General features: G+C 42.6%; 1 protein-coding gene across 1 annotated transcript in view; it reads left to right on the top strand.

Annotated features, from left to right (window-relative positions):
- CDH4 (cadherin 4) overlaps positions 1-25,694 on the top strand; it is a 918,264-nt gene that overhangs the window by 755,527 nt on the left and 137,043 nt on the right. The window contains 1 exon segment of the mRNA XM_040435851.1: positions 12,084-12,239. Coding sequence (XP_040291785.1) covers positions 12,084-12,239 — 156 coding nt within the window.

Raw genomic sequence — 25,694 nt, 5'->3', positions numbered from 1 at the left:
GACTGAATGACCACAGCATTTACACTAGTCTGTAGACTGACCACAGCATTTACACTAGTCTGTAGACTGACCACAGCGTTTACACTTGTCTGTAGACTGACCACAGCGTTTACACTAGTCTGTAGACTGACCACAGCATTTACACTAGTCTGTAGACTGACCACAGCATTTACACTAGTCTGTAGACTGACCACAGCATTTACACTTGTCTGTAGACTGACCACAGCATTTACACTAGTCTGTAGACTGACCACAGCATTTACACTAGTCTGTAGACTGACCACAGCGTTTACACTAGTCTGTAGACTGACCACAGCATTTACACTAGTCTGTAGACTGACCACAGCATTTACACTTGTCTGTAGACTGACCACAGCATTTACACTAGTCTGTAGACTGACCACAGCATTTACACTAGTCTGTAGACTGACCACAGCGTTTACACTTGTCTGTAGACTGACCACAGCATTTACACTAGTCTGTAGACTGACCACAGCGTTTACACTAGTCTGTAGACTGACCACAGCGTTTACACTTGTCTGTAGACTGACCACAGCATTTACACTAGTCTGTAGACTGACCACAGCGTTTACACTAGTCTGTAGACTGACCACAGCATTTACACTAGTCTGTAGACTGACCACAGTGTTTACACTAGTCTGTAGACTGACCACAGCATTTTCACTTGTCTGTAGACTGACCACAGCATTTACACTAGTCTGTAGACTGACCACAGTGTTTACACTAGTCTGTAAACTGACCACAGCATTTACACTTGTCTGTAGACAGACCACAACATTTACACTAGTCTGTAGACTGACCACAGCATTTACACATGACAATGGAAAGATCGACCGCAGTTTACACAAGACTATGGACTGACCGCAGCATTTATACTAGACTATGCACTGAGTGTGTGTAGCATTTACACTAGACTATGGCTTACTGACCAGTGTTTACACTAGACTATGGACTGACTGCAGAGTTTTCACTAGGCTATAGACTGACCACAGCATTTACACTAGTCTGTAGACTGACCACAGCGTTTACACTAGTCCGTAGACTGACCACAGCGTTTACACTAGTCTGTAGACGGATCACAGCATTTACACTAGTCTGTAGACTGACCACAGCATTTACACTAGTCTGTAGACTGACCACAGCATTTACACTAGTCTGTAGACTGACCACAGCATTTACACTAGTCTGTAGACTGACCACAGCATTTACACTAGTCTGTAGACTGACCACAGCATTTGCACTTGTCTGTAGACTGACCACAGCATTTGCACTTGTCTGTAGACTGACCACAGCGTTTACACTAGTCTGTAGACTGACCACAGTGTTTACACTAGTCTGTAGACTGACCACAGTGTTTACACTAGTCTGTAGACGGACCACAGCATTTACACTAGTTTGTAGACTGACCACAGCATTTACACTAGTCTGTAAACTGACCACAGCATTTACACTAGTCAGTAAGGTGACCACAGCATTTACACTAGTCTGTAAACTGACCACAGCATTTACACTTGTCTGTAGACAGACCACAGCATTTACACTAGTCTGTAGACTGACCACAGCATTTACACATGACAATGGAAAGATCGACCGCAGTTTACACAAGACTATGGACTGACCGCAGCATTTATACTAGACTATGCACTGAGTGTGTGTAGCATTTACACTAGACTATGGCTTACTGACCAGTGTTTACACTAGACTATGGACTGACTGCAGAGTTTTCACTAGGCTATAGACTGACCACAGCATTTACACTAGTCTGTAGACTGACCACAGCATTTACACTAGTCTGTAGACTGACCACAGAGTTTACACTAGTCTGTAGACTGACCACAGCGTTTACACTAGTCTGTAGACTGACCACAGCGTTTACACTAGTCTGTAGACTGACCACAGCGTTTACACTAGTCTGTAGACTGACCACAGCATTTACACTAGTCTGTAGACTGACCACAGAGTTTACACTAGTCTGTAGACTGACCACAGCATTTACACTAGTCTGTAGGCTGACCACAGCGTTTACACTAGTCTGTAGACTGACCACAGCGTTTACACTAGTCTGTAGACTGACCACAGCGTTTACACTAGTCTGTAAACTGACCACAGCATTTACACTAGTCTGTAGACTGACCACAGCATTTACACTAGTCTGTAGACAGACCACAGCATTTACACTAGTCTGTAGACTGACCACACTGTTTACACTAATCTGTAGACTGACCACAGCATTTACACTAATCTGTAGACTGACCACAGCATTTACACTAGTCTGTGGACTGACCACAGCATTTACACTAGTCTGTAGACTGACCACACTGTTTACACTAGTCTGTAGACTGACCACAGCATTTACACTAATCTGTAGACTGACCACAGCATTTACACTAGTCTGTGGACTGACCACACTGTTTACACTAATCTGTAGACTGACCACAGCATTTACACTAATCTGTAGACTGACCACAGCATTTACACTAGTTAATGTACTGACTGACCACAGCATTTACAATAGTTTATGGACTGACTGACTACAGCATTTACATATGACAATGGAAAGACCGACCGCAGTTTACACAAGACTATGGACTGACCGCAGCATTTATACTAGACTATGGACTGACTCAGCGCAGCATTTATGCAGCGTACTCAAGTTAGGTTTAAAAATGTTCCTGGGGGTTGTAGTGCAATCGTGACTCTAACCTGAGACAGCTGACTCTCTGCAAGGGCAGGTAATGATAATTAATGTTCGTGACGCCAGTGCCAATTAAACGGTGGCACGCCGTTTGCTGATAGCAGGAATAACTGAGGAACCACGTGATGTTAAAACAGAACTCAAACTTTAGTAGTCATCATACATGGACACAGATGGAAGCGCAGTTCCTTTGAAGACAGTTGGTTTCAATACATTTGATGCAGGCAATATATAGCAAGGTGACTTCAGAGTGTTAAACACAGGACTTACAGTACAGGCGGCTTGCACTCTATTCCTGACTGATCCTGGAACTTAGAAACTCTTCTCCAAGGCCCGATGCCCTAGCTCTGGCTTATATCCTTGGTTTTATAATGATCAAGTACCTCCTCTGTTGTCTTTAGTACCTCTTGCTTTTCGGGACTTGCCTCTGTCTCTCTCTGTTTCCTCAGGCTGATTAACGGTGGTGTTCCTGCTTCTGCATATATAAACTCAGGAGGGGAACCTTCTCCTTGGATCTGGAACCCGGTTACAGGGACTGCAATACCCTCTCCTGGTCTGCAGGCTTCAGGCCTGGACTTAACTCAGACATGGCCTAATCTCCAACCTCAGCTCCCACTTCAACTCTTCTAACTCTCCTTCCTTTCTCTGACCGGGCCTTATATAAACTAGGGCTCCCTAACTCCCTCTTGTGACTAAGAGCTGGAATGACACCCCTAGCAGGCCTGTACATGCACATTTTACAGTAACAGGAAAGTACATAGCATTACATTACATTACACTTTATGAAGATGACTTATACCAACCTCCCCATAAATAAGGGGAAACGACAGCACACAAGTGACCCTTCTGTAGTGACGGGCATTACAGCTCCCGTACACTACATTTATACTACACTATGGACTTACTCAGCGCAGCATTTACACTAGACTATGGACTGACTGCAGAGTTTTCTCTAGGCTATATAGACTGACTGCAGCATTTACAACAGACTATGGACTGACTGACAGCAGTATTAGGCTACATGCACACGAACGTTGTTTGTTTCCGTGTTGGTTCCTTTTTTTAGCGAATAGGATGCGGACCCATTCATTTCAATGGGTCCGTAAAAAAAAAGGCGGACAGCACACAGTGGCCAATTGTAGACATGCCTATTCTTGTCCGCAAAACGGACAAGAATAGGACATGCTATATTTTTTTTGTGTGGCCTTGGAACGGACAACGGATGCGGACAGCACACGGAGTGCTGTCCGCATCTTTTGCAGCCCCATTGAAGTGAATGGGTCCGCACCCGAGCCGCAAAAACTGCGGCTCGGATGCGGACCCGAAAAACGGTTGTGTGCATGAGGCCTTAACATGAGAATATGGACTCAGTGACCGCAGAGTTTACACTGGACTATGGACTGACTGCAGAGTTTAGACTAGGCTATAGTCTGACTGCAGCATTTACACCACACTATGGAGTGACTGACAGCAGCATTAACACGAGACTATGGACTGAGTGACCGCAGAGTTTACACTAGACTATGAACTGACTGATTGACAGCAGCATTAACACGAGACTATAGACTGAGTGACCACAGAGTTTACACTAGACTATGAACTGACTGATTGACAGCAGCATTAACACGAGACTATAGACTGAGTGACCACAGAGTTTACACTAGACTATGGATTGACTGACCACAGAATTAACACGAGACTCTGGACTGACTACAGTGTTTAAAGGGGTTACATAGTAACATAGTACATAAGGCCCAAAAAAGACATTTGTCCATCCAGTTCAGCCTGTCATCCTGCCAGTTGATTCTCTGGGCTTTTAATATTGGTGACCTATCCTCAGGATAGGTCATCAATATCAGATCGGTGGGGGTCTGACACCTGGCTCCCCCTAAAGATCAGCTGTATGAGGAGACGGCGCGCGCAGTATGCACGTGCCATCTCCCGTGTCTCTTCCTGCTTTGCGCTGCTACATCTATGGCAAAGCAGTGGTGAGCAGGAAGAGAGACAGGAGACTGCACGTGCATACTGCACATGCCGTCTCCTCATACAGCTGATCGGCGGGCGTCCCGGGTGTCCTGAGGATAGGTTATCAAATTAAAAGCCCAGAAAACCCATTTAAACTAGATTATGGACTGAATTACCGCAGCATTTACACTAGACTATATACTGACTGCAGCAATTACACCAGACTATGGACTGACAGCAGCATAAACACAAGACCATGGACTGACTGCCCACAGCATTTACACTAGATTATGGACTGACTGCAGAATTTACACCAGACTATATACTGAATGAAAGCAGCACTAACCGCATATTATGGATGGCCTGACCACAGTATTTACACTAGATTATGGACTGACTGATCACAGAGTTTATAGCAGACTATAGAGTGAATGACCACAATGTTTACACTAGACCAGGGATCAGCAACCTTCGGCAGTCCAGTTGCTGTGAAGCTACAACTACCAGCATGCAAACTTGGCTTTTCTTCTAACTCCCATAGAAGCGAATGGAGCATTCTGGGAGTTGTAGTTTCAGAACAGCTGGAGTACCAAAGGTTGCTGATCCTTTCACTAGACTATGGACTGGCCGACAAGTTGTACAAAAGACAACTGTTTCAGGTGAACGCTAGAGGACTTTGGCAGCAGCAGATGGCATGCAGTTCAAGGATACCCTCCTTATCAATGTTAAAACTTTAAAATTATAGGGGGCTCCCATAAGACTTTTGTGCTTAGGGGCCACCAAGCTAAATTCAGCCCTGAGACTGAGGACCTCCAAAATGTCATACACAACATCACACTGGAGTTTCGCTGAAGAACATACTAGCAAATTGCCAAAATATCAATTCCCTACCATCTGGAAAGCTTAAAGGGTTTCTATCACTTCATATCACATATTTAGGTGTCAGACACTAGCGATCCGCTAGTGTCTGCTCTACCGAACCATCCTAATATAATAGGTTTTGGGGCAGCCGTTTTGCTAAAATAAGAACTTATATCTATATGCTAATGAGCCTCTAGGTGCTATGGGGGCGTCATTAGCACCTAGAGGCTCCGTCTACCTTCCTAAACTGTCGCCGCCCAGCGCGTCCCTCCAGCCCGCCCATCTCCTGCTGAATGCGATCCTCTCCGTGCGCGTCTCTGTTCTGCGCATGCGCAGTGAATGTCTGACCGCTTCCCTGCTCAGACATCTCCACTGCGCCTGCGCCGATGACATCATAGTACTCCGAGGAACAGGCGCAGTGGAGCTGTCTGAGCAGGGAAGCGGTCAGGCATTCACTGCGCATGCGCAGAACAGAGACGCGCACGGAGAGGATCGCAGATCATCGCATTCAGCAGGAGATGGGCGGGCTGGAGGGACGCGCTGGGCGGCGACAGTTTAGGAAGGTAGACGGAGCCTCTAGGTGCTAATGACGCCCCCATAGCACCTAGAGGCTCATTAGCATATAGATATAAGTTGTTATTTTAGCAAAACGGCTGCCCCAAAACCTATCATATTAGGATGGTTTGTTAGAGCAGACACTAGCGGATCGCTAGTGTCTGACACCTAAATATGTGATATGAAGTGATAGAAACCCTTTAACTGCACTGTAATTGGTTGCTGTGCAGCACACGGTCTCATTATGATACTGTATTACCGGCAATAAAGCATCTTCTGCCCTGCCCTATAGTGCTTATAGGGAAAAATACTCATACTATTACATGTGATGGGGAGGCCAATTTTTCTTTCCTGAAATCTAATGGAATTAATGAGGGTAAAAACCTTCATATGTCATCACATATACTCTGATGTCAACAATGGTATGGTCTGCACCCCATGTTATCTGAGTACTAAAGAAGTTTAAATAAATTGGGTCCAATAGTGAATAGGGTTTAAAAGGGTTGCCCAGAATTAGAAAACAAAACTTTTTTTTTTTTTTTTACAAATTTAGGCCTGTGGCTGTACAGTTACTTGACATAATACAAGTTGTCGATTTCTACCATAAATTGTAGCTTTTTCTGGTTTGCAGAAATTCGGAAACCGTTTCATGCTGGAATGCTTTGTATTATAAAAGCCACAAAGTGCTAAAGACCAGCAGAGGTTCCAAGGTCAACAACAAATGAGATAAGCTTCATGGGCTCTCTGCCATATAAAACCTTTATCTTTTGACAGTCTTATGTGCATGAGACCAATCCCTGCCATATATAAGCATCCCTAATGGGGACATGTCTGGTAAGCCAATGACTAATGTTCTTATTACCCGGGGCATCAGCTATGGAACTTTTATATGGTTTTAATGAGAAACCTTCATTAATCTATGTTCCTGTGAAGAGATAACACTGGATTTAGCTGTTATTTAAGGTTGTCACACGTGTTTTTTGTATTATGGGTTCAATTATCTCTCTTTTCCAATAATGACCTATGCTTGCTGAGTCTGTCCGTTCTTGAGACAGATGGCTCCCTCCATGCTGTGACCTTCAGGTCTGAGAGTGAGAGGTCCACCAGGAATCGATGAGAAAGCTTAGAAATGATAGCTAGGATAACAGGAGAACAAGACTATTATGAGAAAGAAGCATAGCACCCACTGTGATTACCGGTGGATGTGCTTATTATCTCCTAGGATGTGTCAGAAAAATTAAAGCAGGTGGAATCTACATTTCCACATTTGACAAAGTGACTTTTATATATATATATTTCTACTGGATTAAGGTCAGGACTTTACCTTGGCCATTCCAAATCTTTAACCGTATTCATCTTTAACCATTCTTAGGTGGAGCGACTTGTGCGCTTATGGTCGTTGTTTTGCTACACCCACGATCTCTTGAGATTTAGCTCATGGACAGATGTCCTGACATTTTCCTTTAGAATTTGCTGCCATGATTCAGAATTCTTTGTTCCATCAATGATGGCAAGCTGTCCTGGCCCTGATGCAGCAAAACAGGCCCAAACCATGATACTACCACCACTGTGTTTTCCAGATGAGATGAGGTTTTATGCTAGAATGCAGTGTTTTCATTCCTCCAAAGAGAATGCTTCTCATTTAAACCAGAAAGTTCTATTTTGGCCTCATCTGTTCACAAAATATTGATCCAATAGTCTTCTGGCTTGTCCAGGCGATCTTTAGCAAACTGCAGACGGGCAGCAATGTTATTTTTGGAGAGCAGCGGCTTTCTCCTTGCAAATCTGCCATGCACACCATTGTTTTTCAATGTCCTCCTGATGGTGAACACATGAATATTAACATTAGCTAATGTGAGAAAGGTCTTAAGTTGCTTAGAGGTTGAGTTCCTTTTTGACCTTGCAGACTATTACACACCTTGCTTTTGGCGTAATCTTTGTTGGTCAGTCACTCTTGGGGAGGGTAGTAATGGTCACAATCTATCTGACTGTGGATTGGTGGAATCGAAACTCTTTATAGATGGTTTTATAACCTTTTCAAGTCTGATGAGCATCAACGTCTCTTCTTCTGAGGTCTTCAGAAATCTTCTTTGCTAATGCCATGATACACTCCCAAAAACATGTATTGTGATTATTAGGCTTTCATAGATCCCTGTTCTTAAAATAAAAAAAACTGCTTGCCTGCTCACACCCGATTGTCACCCCATTGACTGAAAACGCCTGACTCTAATTTCACCTTCAAATTATCTGCTAATCCTAAAGTTTCAAATACTGTTGCCATTCACAGACACATGACACATGACACATGACCAAATGTAATATTTTTGATTAATTTGTTTGATTTGGTGATCTTTACTTTTAGGACTTGTGTGAAAATCTGATGTAATTTTAGGTCAAATTTTGCAGAAATATAGAAAATTCTGAAGGCTTCACAAACTTTTAAGTACCACTGTGTGTGTTTATATACAGTGCTGTGAAAAAGTATTTGCCCCCAGATTTCTTTTGTTTTTACACATTTGTCGCACTTAAATGTTTCAGATTATCAAGCAAATTTAAATATCATAAAAAGATATTGTCAGCGGAGAAACAGACTGCCAGAGTTCACTGTATCCGGCATAGCTGGATACCAATGTGCACCACCTGATCCCCATTCACTGTAATGGGATCCGGCGGTAATCCATCCGCGTTCCGGCATATATGCCAACTTTTAGCCGGACATAAAATGTTGCATGTACACCGGATACAGTGACCAGATTACAGTGTTGGAGTTCACAACGCAGATGTGAACCTGGCCTTTAATAGAACCCATTTCTAAAGCTTTAGGACTCCAGTGAATAACAGGGAGAGCTATTATCCACAAATGGAGAAAACATGGAACAGTGGTAAACTTTCTCAGGAGTGGCTGGCCTACCAAAATTACTCCAAGAGCACAACTGGACAACTCTTCCAGGAGGTCACAAAATAATCCAGAACAACATCTAAAGCACAGCAGGCCTCACTTGCCCCAGTGTTCATGATGATTCAACAATAAGAAAGAGACTGGGGAAAAAACGGTATCCATGGGAGAGTTCCAAGGCAAAAACCATTGTAACCAAAAAGAACCCAAAGGCCCATCTCACATTTGCCAAAAAACATCTTGATGATCCCCCAGCCTTTTGGGAAAATATTCTGTGGACTGACGAGACAAAAAGAACATCATACTGAAAATCAAACATGGTGGTGGTAGTGTGATGGTCTGGGGCTGCTGTAATTGATGGAACCATGAATTCTGCTCTCTACCAGAAAATCCTGAAGTAGAATGTCCAGCCATCAGTTCATGACCTTAAGCTCAAGCGTACTTGGGTTCTGCAGCAGGACAATGATCTGAAGCACGCCAGCAAGTCCACCTCTGAATGGCTGGAAAAAAAACAAAGTGAAGGTTGTGGAATGGGTTAGTCAAAGTCCAGACTTTAATCTGATTGCGATGCTGTGGCATGACCTTAAAGGGGTTCTCCAGGAATTAAAAAAAATGAAAATATTTAAATATTATTTTATTCACAAATACCTTTCATTACTTAGAATGGCTTGTTTTGTCTAGGGAGCAATCATTGGGAGAAATAAAATGTCCGCCGTCCTATTACTACTACACACAAAACCTATCCTAATCACACAGGAGGACAAGTTACTTCACCACAAAGAGCCATAGTGCTGCCTCATCCTCCTCTCTGCTTGTCAGGAATCATGATCCTGAATACAGATGAATCTCTGTGGGAATGGAGATGATGAGGAGACATGAGAGAAGGGTGAGGTGTGGATGATGAGCAGCAGCACTAGTATGCAGTCTCCATTACCAAAGCCTGTCCTGTCCGTCCCCACTGTACTTCATGTTTCCTCATGAGTTAAAGGAGGAGGATAAGGCAGCTCTTTACCTCAGTGTTGTAAAGTAACTTGTCTTCATGTGTAATCAGGACAGGTTTTGTGTGAACTAATGGAACAGCGGCCATTTTGTTTCCCATGATAATTGCTTCCCAGACAAAACGAGCCATTATAAATAATGAAAGGTATTTGAGAATATATTTATAATAAAGTAATATGTAAGTATTTAAATTTACTTAATTCCCAGAAAAACCCTTTAAACAGGTCATTCATGCTTAAACACCCTCTGTTCTGCCTAGCAGGGTTAGAAAAGTATTCTAGTTCATTCTGCCAGACAATATAACAAAAAGAAAGGAGTGAGCACTCACACTATCTGGACCATGGGGAATGAATGGTATTTAATAATTCGTATCAACACTCAATTACAGTAAAATCACATAAAATAATAATAATAAATGGTACCAACATAAAATCACACTGGCGAGTAATAGTTGTGCAAACCTTGTGTAATGATTGGTCATTGGTGACCAATCATTACACAAGGTTTGCACAACTATTACCCGCCAGTGTGATTTTATGTTGGTACCATTTATTATTATTATTTTATGTGATTTTACTGTAATTGAGTGTTGATACGAATTATTAAATACCATTCATTCCCCATGGTCCAGATAGTGTGAGTGCTCACTCCTTTCTTTTTGTTATATTGTCTACCATTTTTTGGGTTCGGGCACCCAAGTTGTGAGTTTGCAGCACCTGCCCGTAATCACCTGAGTGTGAGCCAACCACCAATCTACTTTATTCATTCTGCCAGAGCCTTGGTAATTCTGAAGTGTTTAATGTGGATATAGCACTATTTAGCGGTGTTAAGTTGTATTACACTTTGTTTTTCCTGTTACAAAGACTACTGCATTGTGGGTGGTGCACTGCATTGTGGGAGTGCAAAGTATCCTGGGAGAGAGAAGCCTCCAGTCTCCAGGACACATCAGCAGAGCTGTCCTTTGCATATCTCCTTCTCAAACTTTACCATCCTCGTAAAAGCATGTCTGGTGAGAGATCTATCTTTGTTTCAGGGACAATATGTTATGCAGAGCTGTTCAGCTAGTTGTAACTGTTACACAGGGAGTTGTTACTACTGTTTGATGTTAGACATGTAATCCTAAGAACAGGAAGCCATTTTAGCATGTGCTTCAGTGTTAATGCAAATGTTCTATTACATGCTATCTATACTTTATACTTATACTTGCTATTTGTATTCTTGTAGTTTTACCAAACAATCCTGTTTTGCCATTCAACAATCCTGTTTTACCAATAAAGAAGTTAGACTACATAGAACAGTCCTCTCATTTGGAAGACAGGAATGGTTTATGCTGAATGTCAGACTGCACACTGTGTGATGTACATGTGTATGAAGACAGAACACCCTCCGGTGTGGCTGAATTAAAACAATTCTGCAAAGAAGAACAGGCCAAAAATCTTCCATAGAGATGTGAAAGACTCATTGCCAGTTATTGCAAACACTTGATTGCAATTGTTGCCACCAAGGATGGCACAACCAGTTATTAGGTTTAGGGGGCAATTACTTTTTCACATAAGGCCAGGTTGGTTTGGATAGCTTTTTTCCATTAATAAATGAAATCATCATTTAAAAGCTGCATTTTTTGTATTTACTCAGGTTATCTTTGCTATTCAAATTTATTTGATAATCTGAGACCTGTGTGACAAATGTGCAAAAACAAAAGAAATCTGTAAAGAGGCAAATGCTTTTTCACAGCACTTGTGTGTGTGTGTGTATATATATATATATATATATAATCTTTCTGTCACAAGCAAAAAACATTCCTGAAATGTTACTCTCAAGAGCTGTTTGGACCAACCACCTGGTTTTCAGGTTGGATTTTATATAAAGACAATAAGTTTAACTTGGGTGGTGTATTACAGAGATATTAATGCAGTGGTTCCATATGCCTATAAGCCCGTGTACTGATTCTGATTGTGAGCTTGAATGCTACTGTCTCTGTTAGTATTAAATTAGTATCCTAAACTAAAGCTACAAACATACACACAGGGCTAAATTTTATGTAACGTTAAATAAGTCGGTAACCACGTGATTTATTTGTATCTATTTCAGATCCGCTCAGACAAGGACAGAGACAGTATGATTCGTTACAGCATTACTGGTGTCGGTGCTGATCAGCCGCCAATGGAAATCTTTACCATAGATCCCATCAAAGGTCGTTTGCATGTAACAAGACCACTGGACAGAGAAGAGAGATCTTCATATCATGTGAGTATACACAATGTGGATTTTTTGGACTTATTTATATAGTGCCAATATATTCGGCTGTCCATAGTGAAGCTCACATTCTAAATTCACAAGGAAACCCTTTAGAACAAAGGGCGGATTGGCCATAGACCTTACAAGGAATGTATAAAGGCCACCCTAGCCCACCTCTCTGCCGCAATCCATATGACTTCCTGAATTCAACTACTCTGGTCCACATCCCAGTCCCTGCTTCATACCTTAATCAGAAAGAACTGGAGGAGGAGGACAGAAAAATTGCATCTATTGATGGCCACCACAGAGGGACAGCTTTTGGAGCAATATATTGTGGTGCTCTGTGGTAAATGGTGCTGATGGAACGGTATTTTGCGCTATGGTATTGCTGACCCCGCCTTTTTGAGTTCCCTGCCTTCTGTCATTTTTAGGATTTTTTCCAGGGTCACTTAAGTTACCAGTCCGCACCAGGCACAGGGAGAACATACAAACTCCATGCAGATATTGTCCTTAGCACTACAAAGCACCAGTGCTAACTACTGAGCCACCATGCCACCCTGTGGATTCCACTGTAACATACCATTCTGTATGCAAACCACTTCCTGCACAGTTACAGGTTTTCTACTAATGGTCAGTGCTCACGGCTGATTTTCAAAATACATGTGTAAAAAATCTATGTTGGATCCAAGCACATTTTTACGCCTCAAAATTCTGCACGTATTATGTGTTTTTGTAAAGTGTTTTTCAGGCAGATTTCAGACTTTTTTAACTTCTATACCAAGTTTCCCACAGGCGTTTTTTTGGCGCGATTACGTACTAAAAACCATGTGTATGTACACATAACAAATTAGGCGTTTTTTGCTGCTTTCCACTAATCTGAATGGGAAAATTGGCGCAGATTTTGCCCCAAGATAGGACATGCTGCTTCTTTTTTACATGCTTTTTTTTTCAATGGGAAGGTGTTGCTTCCCATTGAAATGAATAGGAGGCTGTTTTGAGGCAGATTTGGAGCTGATTTTGAGGCAAAAAACTATGTGTGAACTGACCCTAAACAACATATAGTTATAAGAAAAGATGCTCCAGAATTGTTTTTAAATAAAGAATAAGATTATTTGGTAAAACAGACATGTCTGGAATGGCGACTGGTCCTCTTTAAGTATAAACTGGGTGAGGGCTACCATCAGCAAGGAACTTCTTGTGTACAGGAATACATTTTCTTCAGAATCTTTGTCTTTATCAGTCACTATTAAAAGTATACAGAAGGTACAGTTGTTAGGTACTGTCCATGAACTTCTACTGTACAAATGACTTATTTGTGGAGTACTCAAAAACGCCATTTAGGGCTCCACCAGCTGTAGATATGACCCTGGACTTGGATGTCTTGTGGGGGGATGTGTGAGACGGAGCTGAGCATGTGATGCTCTCACAGACGATTAGCCATTCACGCGTTTCGAGGATGATTGCAAGGAATATTCATAACATCGTTGAAGCTACAGAGGCCCATTACAAAGCCTGGGAATTGTGTGATAGGCACATCCTGAGGGAAAGATAAATACTCTGCCTCTCAGAACAGAGCAGCCATCTCCGAAATTACCTCATTCACAAACAAAAGTTTTTCCTTTGGAATCCGCAGCTGTAGTGTTTGTGCTTGGACACGACTCAAACAGGCTTCTGTCTGCAGAACTGCAACTGGGTGCATCTTGTACATAAATCATTGGAATTGCATGGTACTGATACACAATTAGGAGCAAGGACAGCGTAAGCTGATGGAGCCCCCCCTGGTGAGGAGTAGCAAGTGATGGTGACATCAAGATAAGGCTTCCACTGCACCCAATAATACAAGATGATCAACCATAGAGACACATACACAGTTCACTTCCGTCTAATATCAAAAAACAATGAGGTAAATCATCATTCTTTCAAATTTCTTTTTATTGAACAGCAAAGTTATACAGTTGAAATGATAACATACATTGCATTACAATAATAGTTCAAGGGGTTTGGAAAATAATAGAGGCATCATATCTGACCACTGAGAGGATGTTATCATTGTCCTAAGTACACAAGTCAGATCTTTATCCCTGAGTTCAGTTTTATAGATCATGGTAATAATTATGAACTTATATAAACCATTTATAATGAATCAGAAAATAAACGAGGGTATCGGGGGAGGAATGAGTAGGGAAAGGAGGGTAGGGAGAGGGGGGAGAAAACGGACTTGCGGTCAACAATTCTCCTTTAATTAGTGTTAACTATTAGTGACAGAAGCTGGGTAGACAGCTCTTGTTGCTACTTGCGAAGATTGTTACCTTGTACCGTTAGTAATAATGGATGAATGTATTTATCCTGATGGGGACAGCTAGTTAAGGCTGAGGCGATTATCATTTTGCACCAAGTCATGTGGCACGGTATTGTTCCAGGGGCCCCAGAGTTTCATGTAACCCCGGTGATTCCTGTTTTCCCATCCCGCTAACTCTTCAAGACGACATAAAAGGTCTACTTTCTCTACCCATTGATCTAGTGTGGAGGATTCACAACTAAGCCATTTGAGTGGGATTAATAGCCTTGCTGCTTGTATTAGATGAGTGGCTAGGTCCTTTTTGGCTGGTCGCCAGGTATCATTCGGAAGCCAAAGCAGTATAGTCTCAGGAGTTAGCCTAATAGTATTCGTGGTGATTCTGTTGACCTCTGTTATTACTCTTTCCCAATAACATAATATCTTTGGGTAATACCAAAAGATGTGTCTCAGTGAGCATTTGCCATCTCCACATCTTCAGCATCTGTCTGATGGTTGCAAACCTAATAGATACATTTGTTTGGGAGTTTTATACCAGTGTGTCATCACTTTATATGAATGCTCTTGAATTCTCACACACCTGGAGAAACCATGAGAACATAGGTGTATGCGTAACCTTTCAGTTTCTGAAAAGGTCCTGCCAAGGTTGTCTGACCATTTGGAGATATATGCTGGTGTGACTCTGTTCTGATTGGTTAGGAGAGAGTTATATAGTATCGATATCAATTTATGAGGAAGTTTATCCTGAGTAAGTGTTTTTTGAACCACGTATGTTTTCCTACTCCCACTTTATTCTGTGTTAGTTCCTTGCAATTAGTAACTCTGCTTTATCAAGAACGTTATTTGTTATAGATGCAAAAGTTTTAGGTTGTGGTATCCCATTGGGTGCTATCAGGTCTTCCAAAAAGGTTGCTAAGGTCTGACCTTTGAACTTGTTCCATATTGGGGGTGGTTGTCTGGTTGAGGGGCACATGAGGAATGGGATCAGCTGAGCTGGTAAGAGAGGAGATAGAGAGCCCAAAGTGTCCTGATCTCCTGTAATAGCTCGAATCACTGCTAAAGTCCCCTTAAGAAGAGGATTGTATGGAAAAGCTGGTGCTCCCAGTCCCCACAATCCCGCCAGTTGCTGGGGTTATGGATTGTAGCTCAAGTTCAGTGCCCAAGGCCTGTTTGCTTCTGGTATTTAACTGTAGCCATCTTCCTAGATGCACCGCTCTATAATAGGTTAATGGGTCAGGTAAGCCAAAGCCACCATGTTCCCTCCTCAAAATTAGTCTATTATATGCTAGGCGTGCGTTCCTTTTGTTCCACAAGAAGTTTGAAAAGGTAGTCCTAATCTGTCTAAAGTAGTACATGGGCACATGTATCAGGAGCATCTGAAGAACAAAGGTCTTAACTAAGTTCTTGCAGCCCATCCAGGAGACATAGGGGACCAAAAGAGATTTCAGGTAAGTTTGGATCTCCCTTATTAGTGGCGGGTAGTTGATATGAAAAATCCTCGTGAGGTCCGAGGGGATTTTGACACCCAGGTAGGAGAGGTGTGAGGACGGCCATTTGAAGGGGGTAGCTACTTTCAGTTTAGATATCACCAAGGTATGGGGCTGTCACATTGAGCGCATCTGACTTGGGGTGGTTGATTTTAAAATTGGAGAGAGAGATCCAAAGGTCTCAAAGAGTTTCATCCGGAGGGGGAAGCCTCTAAGGGGTTAGTGATAAGGATCAGTAAATCATCTGCAAAGGCGATAATGTGATAATCAGTTAATTGACTTGGTAGAAGTCGTCCCTGAATTTGGGGATGTTCTCTAATGGCTTGTAATAGCATCTCCATTAGAAGGACAAAAAGAGATGGGGATAAGGGGCTTCCCTGCCTCATCCCATTTTTAATAGGAAAAGCATTAAAGAGGACACCATTCACTTTGACTCTTGCACTGGGGGATTTATACAGTGACATTATGGCCTTGACAAAGGCAGCCGGGATGCCAAATTTTGAGAGGGCCTTTTGCATAAAAATCCAGCTGACTCTATCGAAGGCCTTCTCTGCGTCAATGCTCAGGAGAACTAACGACTGTCCAGATTTCTTGGCATATGATATGGCAGTGAGAATTCTACATGAGTTGTGGTTACCTTCTCTTCCCGGGACAAATCCCGATTAATCAGGATTAATTAGCTTAGGTAATAGCTGACTCAGTCTAGAGGCCAATAGTTTTGCCCAGATTTTTACGTCTACATTTAAGAGCGATATCGGTCTATAACTCCCACACTGGATCTTTCCCCTCCTTGGGTAAAATTGTGACCACTGCTTCTAGGGTTTGGAGGTGTAAGGTGGCACCTCTCATTAGGACTCTACACCAATCTGTTATTTGAGGGAGGAGTATGGGCAGAAAGTTCCTATAATAACCTACTGGGAGGCCATCAGGTCCTGGGCTTTTGCCTAAAGGCATTGACTTTATTATCTTAGCTACTTCATCCTCTGTGACGGGCTGAAGCAAGAGTGCGCAATCCTCTGGAATGATCATCTTAAGAGGCAGCAAGTCAAGAAAGCCATCAATGGCCCTACAAGGCTCCCTCTCTGTTGCGATCTTATCTTCTCTTAAGTTATAAAGTTGGGCATAGAACTCCTAAAAAGCTGCTGCAATATCCTTAGTTTTCGTGACCTTGCCTCCATGTATTTGTCTGATTGCCTGGATAAAAGTGCCATCATGATGTTGTTTTATAAGGCGAGACATAAGTTTAGTGCCCCTATCCCCATGCGCGTAAAATCAAAATTTGGCGTAATTGGTAGGCTTTAGCAGATTGGGCATTAAGTAAGTCCCTCAATTGTTTCCTTAGGCTACTTTCACACTCGCGTTTTGTGCGGATCCATCATTGACGGATCCGTTCAGATAATACAACGGTCTGCATCCATTCAGAACGGATTCATTTGTATTATCTTTAACATAGCCAAGACGGATCCGTCTTGAACACCATTGAAAGTCAATGGAGGACGGATCCATTTTCTATTGTGCCAGATTAACATAGAAACATAGAATATGTCGGCAGATAAGAACCATTTAACCCATCTAGTCTACCCAATATACTGAATACTATGAATAGCCCCTGGCCCTATCTTATATGAAGGATGGCCTTATGCCTATCCCATGCATGCTTAAACTCCTTCACTGTATTTGCAGCTACCACTTCTGCAGGAAGGCTATTCCATGCATCCACTACTCTCTCAGTAAAGTAATACTTCCTGATATTACTTTTAAACCTTTGCCCCTCTAATTTAAAACTATGTCCTCTTGTAGCAGTTTTTCTTCTTTTAAATATTCTCTCCTCTTTTACCTTGTTGATTCCCTTTATGTATTTAAAAGTTTCTATCATATCCCCTCTGTCTCGTCTTTCTTCCAAGCTATACATGTTAAGGTCCTTTTAATCTTTACTGGTAAGTTTTATCCTGCAATCCATGTACTAGTTTAGTAGCTCTTCTCTGAACTCTCTCCAAAGTATCAATATCCTTCTGGAGATATGGTCTCCAGTACTGAGCACAATACTCCAAATGAGGTCTCACTAGTGCTCTGTAGAGCGGCATGACCACCTCCCTCTTTCTACTGGTAATGCCTCTCCCTATACACCCAAGCATTCTGCTAGCATTTCCTGCTCTATGACATTGTCTGCCTATCTTTAAGTCTTCTGAAATAATGACCCCTAAATCCCTTTCCTCAGATACTGAGGTTAGGACTGTATCACTGATTTTATATTCTGCTCCTTGGGTTTTTACGCCCCAGGTGCATTATCTTGCACTTATCAACATTAACTTTTAGTTGCCAGATTTTTGACCATTCCTCTAGTTTTCCTAAATCCTTTTCCATTTGGTGTGTCCCTCCAGGAACATCAACCCTGTTGCAAATCTTTGTGTCATCAGCAAAAAGACACCTTACCATCGAGGCCTTCTGCAATTTCGCTGATAAAGATATTAAACAATATGGGTCCCAGAACAGATCCCTGAGGTACCCCACTGGTAACAAGACCATGGTCTGAATATACTCCATTGACTACAACCCTCTGTTGTCTGTCCCTCAGTCACTGCCTAATCCATTCAAAAATATGGGAGTCCAAGCACAAAGACTGCAATTTATTGATAAGCCTTCTATGTGGGACAGTATCAAAAGCGTTACTAAAGTCTAGATAAGCGATGTCTACTGCACCTCCACCATCTATTATTTTAGTCACCCAATCAAAAAAATCAATAAGATTAGTTGGACATGATCTCCCTGAAGTAAACCCATGCTGTTTTTCATCTTTCAATCCATGAGATTTTAGATATTCCACAATCCTCTCCTTAAGTATGGTTTCCATTAATTTTCCATTAATTATTGATGTCAGGTTTACTGGCCTATAGTTGCCTGATTCCTCCCTACTATCTTTCTTGTGAATGGGCACAACATTTACTAATCATCTTCTGGGACGACTCCTGTTACCAGTGATTAATTAAATAAATCTGCTATTTTAATAGCTTTGGGTGTATCCCATCAGGCCCCTGTGACTTATTTGTATTAATTTTAGACAGCTGACTTAGATCCTCTTCCTCTGTAAATACACATGCATCAAAAGATTCATTAGTCTTCCTTCCTAACTGAGGTCCTTTTCCTTCATTTTCCTTTGTAAAAACTGAACAGAAGTATTCATTGAGGCAGTCAGCTAGTTCTTTATCTTCTTCCATATACCTTAATTCTTTTGTTTTTAATTTGGTAATTCCTTGTTTTAGTTTCCTTTTTTCATTTATGTATCTGAAGAATGTCTTAATGCCTCTTTTCACTGACTGAGCTAATTTCTCTTCTACCTGTGCTTTAGAAGCTCTTATAACTTGTTTGGCCTCTCTCTGCCTAATCTTATAAATTTGCCTGTCATCCTCGTTTTTTTTTTTATAATTACAAAATGCTATCTTTTTGTTTTTAATGATTTTGGCCACTTCTGCTGAGTACCACAGTGGTCTCTTCCTTTTTTTGCTTTTACTGACAAGCCTAATGCAATTTTCTGTTGCCTTCAATAGTGCCACTTTTAAGTAGTCCCATTTCTCCTGGACTCCATTGAAACTGTTCCAATCTGATAGGGACTCGTATACCACTAATCTAATTTTAGAAAAGTCCATTTTTCTAAAATCTAAAACTTTTGTTTTTGTGTGGTGTGACTCAGTCACTGTACTTATAGTAAACCACACTGACTGGTGATCACTATATCCCAAGCTTTCCCCTACAGTAATATCAGATACCAAATTCCCATTTGTCCCATACTAAATCTAAAATGGCCTCCTTCCAGGTTGGCTCCTCAACTACTTGCTGTAGAGATAATCCCAGTAGGGAATTTAGAATATCTGTACTCCTGGCAGAACTAGCTACTTTGGTGTCAATTATTAGTGACAGGGCCACATTAATGTCCCCTCCTATTATGCGTATACTTTCTGCAAACTGGTGTAGTTTAGATAGCGTGTTTTTGAGCCATTGTTGTTGGCTCCGATTCGGTGCGTATAGACTTGCAAGCGTGACAGCATCCACCCCTATCTTCCCCTTAACAAAAATAAAGTGACATGGTCTGACTGTGTGAGGGTATGTGTGAAAGGCACATTCCTGGATGTGGCCACACTCACTCCTCTCGAGGCGTTGACATAGGAGCTATGGAACCACATTTTAAAGTGTGTTTGCGGAAAAGACGGTATGCGTCCCACTTTAAAATGAGTTTCCTGGAAGAAACATATGTCCGTCTTAGACTTACGTAATAGGCGACGCAACTGAGATCTTTTTTGTGGCATGTTCATGCCTCTCGCGTTATAAGTGGTACAATTAATCTGAGCCATCCGGAACAATCATCAGTGGGCATCCAGTGCAACTAATCTGGAGAAAAGCCGAATGAGGGAGGCAGGGAAGGAAAGAATAAGGCAAGAGGGGGGGGAGGTAAGAGAAAAAGAACATATGAACAAAATGCTAAATTTTAGATGTTAAGTACTGGTTTGCATGATGACATGAAGCATCTCTTGTGCAGTATGGCCTGCAATAATGAAAATGCTATAAGGTACACCATGTCACCCGTTCGTAAGATTGCTTGTCTAAATAAAGGGGTTGATAGACAAGCACTATTTCTAGTAAACATGTGGGCCTGACATATACTCACAGGGCCTGTGCTGATAACAGTGAGCAAAATTGAGGTTTTTGCTGACTTTGTACATAACTTACATTGTTGACAGTCAACATAAAAGACTGCAAAGTCACTGCTAAAGGATTAAGCAACTCTAATGAAAAGTATTCAACAAACTTATGGATGGTGAGAGTCGATACGTAGCTGATAGCCTCCAACCCTTAGAATAATAGGGCATCTGGAGGTCTATTAGGAAAAGTCCTGTGCAGCTAAGATGGCGGTAATATAATAGCGGTATACATTACCACTCCTTGGCAGGTTCAGTACACCATGTGTAACACCCCAGAGTTGTGTTATGAAACTCTTCTACCCCGCTACAATCTGTTAAGAGCCTTAATCTTGTCATCTCATATGATTTTACATTATGTCTTCACAGCTGTGCATTATAAACCATGTTAAATGTACCGGTATATTGTTGCAATTTCCATGTTCACCAGCAGGTGGCAGCAATGTGTTAGTAAGGACTTAGGTTCAGTTTAGTATTTATAACCTTGAATAGATCATTCCAGCTTAGCTGTGAGCAGAGTGGGCTGTGCCCACATCCTGCAGTTTAGGTGGAGAAGGAAGTTAGAGGGAGTGTGCCAGCAACCCCTGTTGGGGAAGGCTGTGTGTGTTAGGATCTCCCAGATATAGGGAAGAAAGCCAGGATCTAGTCTCGTGCTGAGACAGTGATCAAATCCCCAGCCTGAGCCCTGCAGCCTCAGCTGGATGAAACAGCAGACAACCTCCAGTTCCAGGAAGAAAGCATACCCTGAGTAGATAACTGTGAGTAAAGTCCAGAGACCCAGGAAAAGTCATATTTCTCCTCAGCTAGTCAGTCCCCATACAGCAGAAGATAGAAAGTGCAGAAGCCAAATTCCTGTCACATGTTTAGCGCTACCAAGCAGACGTCCTTTCCTGCAAGCTCCAGGTTGATAGAGCAGAAGATAAATTCCTTCCAACCATTGCTGAAAACCTGCTGGGACCTAAGACTAAAGCTGTACCTTGTTTGGATGAAAGTTTGAACTTTATCTAAAGGTCTGGATCTCAATTTCTGCAGTAAAAATCCCTCTATTACTCCTCCTATCACTACACTTATTTTATTGCAAGTGAGCCAAGAGCCAGGAGTCCAGCCGTACCCAGGTAGAAGACACCGTTGACACCATTACCATCACCATACAGAGACATTATAGGCAATTACACCACTCTGGCATTCCTAACCTGGGACGTGAGCTATAACACCTTTGAAGGGCCCTGTGATGGTACCCTGCGCACGCTGCAATTGGCGTCACGAACAAACATAGACTATCATCTACACCTGACCCAGACATTGCATATATTAGTGTCAGTGTGTATAGGACCAGGATCTGGTAGGGCTGGAAGTGGATCTTGCGAAATGGTTACAGATAGCCAGAATACTATATCTAGCAGTGGAATTTGCAGTATAGACCATGCTGCTGGCAGATCTGATGGCATTCTGAGTGCACAGCTTCCCGTTTCTGGGAGTCCAGATTGAAAGAGCCACCTAAAGGCCACATGGTTAGCGTTCAAATAATCCGTGAGAGGACGCAACAGCCTCCTTTTGTACAATGTTGTGGGGGCTATGTCTTGGAATAGGAGGACAGGCTCCCCTTCAAGTTGAAGGTCTTCCTTTTCTCTAGCCGCCTTCAACAGTACAGCCGTGTCAAGGTAGCTGAGCAAGCCACACACTATGTCCCGAGGAGGTTCATTTTGCTTTGGGACTGGCCTTAATGACCTGTGGATCTGTTCAACCACTACTGCTGCAGCTCTCTCCTCTCCTAGCAGGGTGGCAAAGATAGCTGCTGCGGCGTCCGGAGTTGGTCGTGTGTTGTGGTTTCAGGAACTCTGCGTATCCGGATATTCTTTCTTCTGCCGCGATTTTCCTGATCCTTAATTAGGGGAAATGCAGTGTTTAGAGAGTCCAATTGTATGGTGCTTCTCTTTCCAATTTCAGCATTGAAAGATATTATGGCTACCTTTAGGCGCCATTTGTGCGCGCAAGCTCCCGGTGAGCCTGCAGCTTTGTTGAGGAATCTCTCCATATCTGTACCTCTGCGGTCCGATCTTGTGGGTTCCCTTTGGTCCCTGGCTTTATCCCTTCCAATCTTTACCATTTTGGAGCGAGATGAGCGATATTTAAGGCGTTAGCACAGGTCCGTGGTGCTGGAGCGCTCTAACAAGCGTCCACCATGCAGCAGTCAGGCTCCACCCCCGTCAATCCTCATTCTGAGACAGTGGGAACAGACATGGAAAGCCAACATTTGCAGTAATGATCAAGGGGCAGTAGGTGGTCCCACTGCTATGTCCATCAGATAACAAGGTATGTGGACAGGGCCTCTTCATATCTAAATTTGGTTTTAATGAACAGATTGTAAAGCCATGTTAAAGATGCAAGCCTTCTGGTCTGTTTCAAACCCTTTTCTCATTACCTTGCTGACAACAAGTTTCAATAAATTTAAATTTTCATGCCTCATAGTCTGGAAGGATCTCCTATATTTTTTTTAATTCCTTTTATACTAGCTTCAGAAGCACCAAACATTCATTACCCTCATTAAAAATGTAAAGATGAAGATAGAAACCCTGTCAGAGTTTCTGATTGTTTGTGGCTGGGACACCGAATGTACTTTAGACTATATTCTAAAGGGCAAAAAAAAGTTGGGCCAATCTAAGGCACGGAATGGAAACTTAAAGTGGCCCTGGAAAAAACTAAAAGTGGCCCTTGTGTCGTAAGCAGATCCAAATTGACAGAAGGTGGGGCAACACAAATAGGGAGAGAGAAAAGAAGTAGGTAGGGTCAGCAATACCTTAGTGCAGCACAACATACTGCTCCAGCATACAACGGCACAGCACAAAATGCTGCCCCAACAGAACCAAATACCACAGTGCAGCACAAAATACTTCCACCCCCGCTGCAGTATTCAACTGTCCCATCTGTGATACAGTTGTGTCCAGAAAATCACCTCTGCATAATGCATGCATAATTAGCCATGAGGTGGGCTCACGGCATCGACCCACCAGGAAATTTCCCTGTAGGGTCTATGGTCTGCCACCACCCCCCCCCCCCCCCCCAAAGTCCCCCAATCGCTTCTCCCCCCCCACATTCAGTGAGTAACTACCAAGTGTAAAAAGCTGCCTGCATGCTATTAGTACTGCTACAATGCAAACCTGTGCAAAAGATAAGCAGTTACATTAATTTCCTATTAATGTTAATTGACCATATGGAATTATTGAATATGTAGACTAGATACAAAGATGTCTCCTAGGCTACTCCTACATGGAGCTGGCCTCTGTTCCCCTTGACAAATGCAGACAAGCTTCCTCTTTTCTTTGGATTACCCTCCATAAGAACTGTGTGTCTCTGCATTGCAGTAATGACTTTCAATCGCTCCGTAATTTTTCGTTATCTGTCTTCGCGATGCAAGGACGACGTACTACAACATCTGTCTCTCAGCCAGAGGTGAAGAATGCGCCATATTTAGGAGGCTGTCAATCCATTTCAGTCAGCAGAACATATGTTTCTCCAGCTCCCTGTTCTGTGCTTGTCTGCGGAGAATAAAACACAAATAGTGATATAGAATAATAATAAAAATACTCACAGTTGTTTTCCTCCTTCCATCACTGTGTTGGCATGCACATCCTGCTCCATACGCACTTCCATTATGTCAGAGTGATGTAGATATCGGTAAAAACACCTATAAATAAGATCTGGCTTACATTAAGATATTTTGTGCATTAAAAGCTATAATCCATCCCCTGCTCACCTCAGTTTTACTTTTTTACCTCCTACCAAAAGGATACAATCAAGAAGTTAAAGGGGTTGTCCGGGTTCAGAGCTGAACGCGGACATACCCTTATTTTCACCCAGGCAGCCCCCCTGAGGCTAGCATAGGAGCATCTCATGCTCCGACGTGCTCCCTTGCCCTGCGCTAGATTGCGCAGGGCAAGGGATCTTTTGTTTATCATAATACACTGCCGGGCGGAAGCTTCCCCCCGGCAGTGTGTTTGGTGACGTCACCGGCTCTGATGAGCGGGCTTTAGCACTGCCCTAGCCGTTTTACTGGCTAGGGCACCACTAAAGCCCGCCCATCAGTGCCGGTGACGTCACCGGGCTTCCTGGAAGCCCCATGGAGAGTCCCGGTGCGTCACCGGAACTCCTAAAAATGCCTTTGCCCTGCGCGATTTAGCTCAGGGCAAAGGAGAGCATCGGAGCATGAACTGCTCCGATGCTCTTGTCAGGGGGATTGCCTGGGTGAAAATGGAGGGATGTCTGGGTTTAGCTCTGAACCCGGACAATGCCTTTAAGGGGGTTATCCCATGACTAATGTAAAAAATTATCCTTATATAGAACACAACAACCTCTTTCTAACAAAGCTAGAACCAGCCGTGTACCTCACATGGATCCAGAGATCTCCCCATGCATTGCTCTGCTAGATTTATATCAAGCTGACAACTTAAGGCCTCATGCACACGACCATATGTATTTTGCGTTTCGCGAAAGAAAATACAGGGACACAGAAAAAAAATACGTTTGTCACTAAGGAGGCGTGTCCATGCTCTCCCTATCACAGCTCAGGAGGCTGGATGAGGATGAAACTGAGCATGTGCAGCCATTTCAGCAGGTGGCACTATACAGATAGATTTTATTGAATAGTTCAGTTCATTAATTACATGCAATTACAAAATAATTCAGATCCAGGTACTGGTTTTAAAACTGTAGAATATTTTTCATGGGACAAACCCTTTAGCCCGCACCTAGATCTTGGACTATTATCTGAAGTTGTATTACAGATGAGTACAGATCACCATTTGTTATTTTCCTACTGCCCCCAGTTCCCCCGCTGTCAGCATTTAAAGCTGAGCTGAAATACATATTCAGGACTGCCATGCATGTGCACATGAGTCCTCTCCATTATGTTAGGACAGGACAGTAGTCCTGACTGTGCATTTCAGCACAGCTTTGAGCACAGTCAGTGGTGGAACGGGGGGCAGTAGGACAC

Source organism: Bufo bufo, chromosome 6, assembly GCF_905171765.1.
Source record: "Bufo bufo chromosome 6, aBufBuf1.1, whole genome shotgun sequence".
In the NCBI taxonomy this organism is placed as follows: domain Eukaryota; kingdom Metazoa; phylum Chordata; class Amphibia; order Anura; family Bufonidae; genus Bufo; species Bufo bufo.
Note: the sequence above shows the minus strand (reverse complement) of the source record. Positions and strands in the feature narration are given on the sequence as shown.